At 51.3% G+C, this 3,046-nt stretch overlaps 1 protein-coding gene across 1 annotated transcript in view; it reads left to right on the top strand.

Moving 5' to 3' along the window:
• FAH (fumarylacetoacetate hydrolase) overlaps positions 1–2,408 on the top strand; it is a 42,888-nt gene extending 40,480 nt beyond the window's left edge. The window contains exon 13 of the mRNA XM_045285691.1: positions 2,191–2,408. Within this exon, the coding sequence (XP_045141626.1) occupies positions 2,191–2,270 (80 nt within the window). The 3' untranslated portion in view covers positions 2,271–2,408. The remainder of the gene's footprint in view (positions 1–2,190) is intronic.
• Positions 2,409–3,046: the final 638 nt, after the last annotated feature.

Here is a 3,046-nt window from a genome sequence, read left to right as displayed (position 1 = left end):
CTAAGGCTGACCACAGTTCCCCCTTCTTTAGGAGACCTCGTTTCCACAGTTGACACAATGGCGCCCCTGTATTGATATCCCGTTGATCATGTCTGTAGCAGGTGAGAAGGAAGGAGTTGATGCATACATAGATCCAGGTCTCCATCTTCAACTAGAAGTCTCTCCCACAAGCCATTTGACAGTGACTTTAACCTAAACACAAAAACCATAGTGAAGACATCAGCCGCACAATGGGAGTTCAGGGTGCGCTGACTGACCCACGCCAGGTGCCATGCTCATCCCTTTAGGTGCCCTTCCGCATCAAATTCCCACGGTAGCTCTCCTGACCTCTAGCAGAGCCACTGCAGGTCCAGAGAGCTTGAGCAGTGAAGCCAGAACCACGCAGCTGGCAAGTGGCAGCCTTGGAAAGCAGCCTGGCTCTCTTGAGATGCAAAGCCCTTTAAGAACTCACTGCCCCTGAGTGCATTCTGACTCTTAGTGACCCTGCGGGGCTGAATAGAACTGCCCCTGGGGACTTCCGAGACTGTAAATCTTCATGGGAGTAGAAAGCGTCGTCTTCTCTTGTGGAGTGATTGGTGGTTTCGAACTGCTGACATTGAGGTTAGGGGCCCTATGTGTAAGCCACTGCAAATCTTGAACCTCCTACAAATGGGCTGTTTTCCCTTTCTTTCCTGGACTATTTCTTGGGAGAGGGGCGTTATTTTGTGGCATGATATAGTTGTGTGCCCTGGAAACTGCTATGGCAGAGAAGTCCCTGGCTCAGGGCCAGCTCCCTGGGCCTCTGGGTCTTCCCCTCGGTGGGGTAAGGGGTCCTCCGGGAAAGCTGGAAAGCAGGGTTATTGCTGTGCTTCTTTTCTCAACGGTGGGTTGGGCCTGGCGCTGGGCTGAGGGCAGGGCGGCAGGGTAAGCACTCCCGAGGAGGACTCCACATTGTCACCTTCTGTTTGCCACGCTGATGGGGCCTGGCCTGCCAAGGCCGGAGAGCAGTCTTTTATCTGCGTCTGGGACAGTTGGACGTGTTCAGACGAGGCTGCAGACTTCCTCGTGTTCGCACTGCTCTGGGCTCTGTGAGCGTGTCTGCCCCAGGCTTCTCCTTCCTGTCCCCGCTAGGCTGAAGAGTGGGTGGAAAGGAACGGGACCTTTCATTTTCCAGGCCCGTAGCTCTCAATCAAGGAGGAGTTTTCCCCCTAACAGGATGTTGGGCAATGTCTGGAAATAATTTTGACTGTCACCAGTGGTGGGGAGGCCGGGATGTAGCGAACATCCCGTGTCCTAGCAGGACAGTCTCCACAAGAGAGAATCAGCCTGGATCAGAGTGTCACCCGCACTGATCTGGGTAAACCCTGCCTTATGCCAACTGTCAAATGGGAGGTTGTGCCAAGCTTTGCCTATGCTTGGTAAAGTGGAGAGACAGTGCAGAGAGAGAGGCCCTCAATGAGGTGGACTGACGCCGTGGCTGCGACAATGGACGTCGGGCACAGGAACCATCGTGAGGCTGGCACAGGACTGCACAGGGTTTTGTTCTGTTGTGCAGAAGGTCACTACGGGTCGGACTGGACTTGATAGCACCTGTCAACAACCACGAACCTTCGCATGAGCATCTGCGTGTGAGATAACATGTTGGGAGCTTCAACCTCAACTTTCACTGGCTCCTTACAACCCTGAGAGATGAGGATTGTGACTCCTGTTTGCAGACAAAGACATTGAGCGTACCCAGCTCACTGTCGCCACCCAGTCGGCGTTTGTTGGGCATTTCCATAGACGGGCCACGGTTCTCAGGCTGTTCTGTGTTTTAAGTCCTATCGTCGCACAACAGTTCCGAGGTGGTGGGTCCGATTATTGATTCCATATCAGACGAGGAAGCTGAGATTGGGAGTGGCCCAAGGTCGCCAAGTTTGTAAGTGGAGACCCCAGACTCTGAGCTCAGGAAGACACAGGACTTGAGCCCAAATCCATGCAGGAGAGCTGACCACCTTGAAGAAAGGTGCTGAGGGCATCCTGGGGTCAGAGTGGGCCCAGGAGCGTATTGTCAGGGTCTTGGGGACTCTGGCTTCTGGGAGGGCAATTCTTCTGTTTAAACTGTGTGCCTGTCATTGCAATGGTGCCTTCTTGTCTTGGGCCCAGATGGCCGGTCCTCGGTTCAGGTGAGCCCCGTGTCTCTGTTGCTGACTCCGCTCCCGTCTGTTGCAGGACACTGCCAAGGGGACGGCTACCGCATCGGCTTTGGCCAGTGTGCTGGGAAAGTGCTGCCTGCCTTTGCATCAGTGTGAGGCTCTCTCGGCAATCCCGGAAATGAAAGCCCGAGCTCTCCAGTATCTGGGCTCCTTTGTGGCTCCCGGCCTGTTCTCCATCCCGTAATAAACAGTGCTCTGTGTCCCTATACTAGGCCACATCCTGTTCTAAGTGCACCAATAGCCTCTGGTGTTTTTTCTGTGTGCGTGTGTAAATTGTGATGAATATATACACATACATACATATATATGTGTGTACACACACACACACACACACATACAGGCTCCAAAAAACCCTGGATTTCTTTTTCAAAGCTATGTATGGAATTTTTTTTTTTTTACAAAACAACCTTATCACCTTCAAAGTATGCGCCATTACACTTAATACATTTGTCAAATCTGTGATTCTATTCTTGGAAACAAAATTTCACAGCTGCACGCTGTGCTCTTAAATCAGCCATTTGAAACATTTTCAAACCCATCTATTTGGATGGCTGATAGCACCTCCCTCGTTTGATCTTCACCTCTTCTATGTCATCAAATCGCTGTCCTTTCATATCCCTCTGCATTCACAGAAACAAAAAGAAGTCACATAGAGTGAGGTCAGGTGAGTAAGTTGCATGGGACAAGAAAGGCATGCTGTTTCTTTGCCCAAAACTGGAGCACTAAGATGGCTGTGTGAGCAGGTGCATTGTCATGGTGGCAAAAACTAGCCCCCCATCTGCCACAAATCAGGCCTTTTTTTGGGTCACACACTGTTATGCAATATTCTTATAACCTCTAAATAGAAAGCTTGATTAACACTCTGGCCTGGT

This window comes from Echinops telfairi, unplaced genomic scaffold (assembly GCF_000313985.2).
Source record: "Echinops telfairi isolate 266 unplaced genomic scaffold, ASM31398v2 ScPeMD7_7475;HRSCAF=8513, whole genome shotgun sequence".
NCBI classification, from domain to species: domain Eukaryota; kingdom Metazoa; phylum Chordata; class Mammalia; order Afrosoricida; family Tenrecidae; genus Echinops; species Echinops telfairi.
Note: the sequence above shows the minus strand (reverse complement) of the source record. Positions and strands in the feature narration are given on the sequence as shown.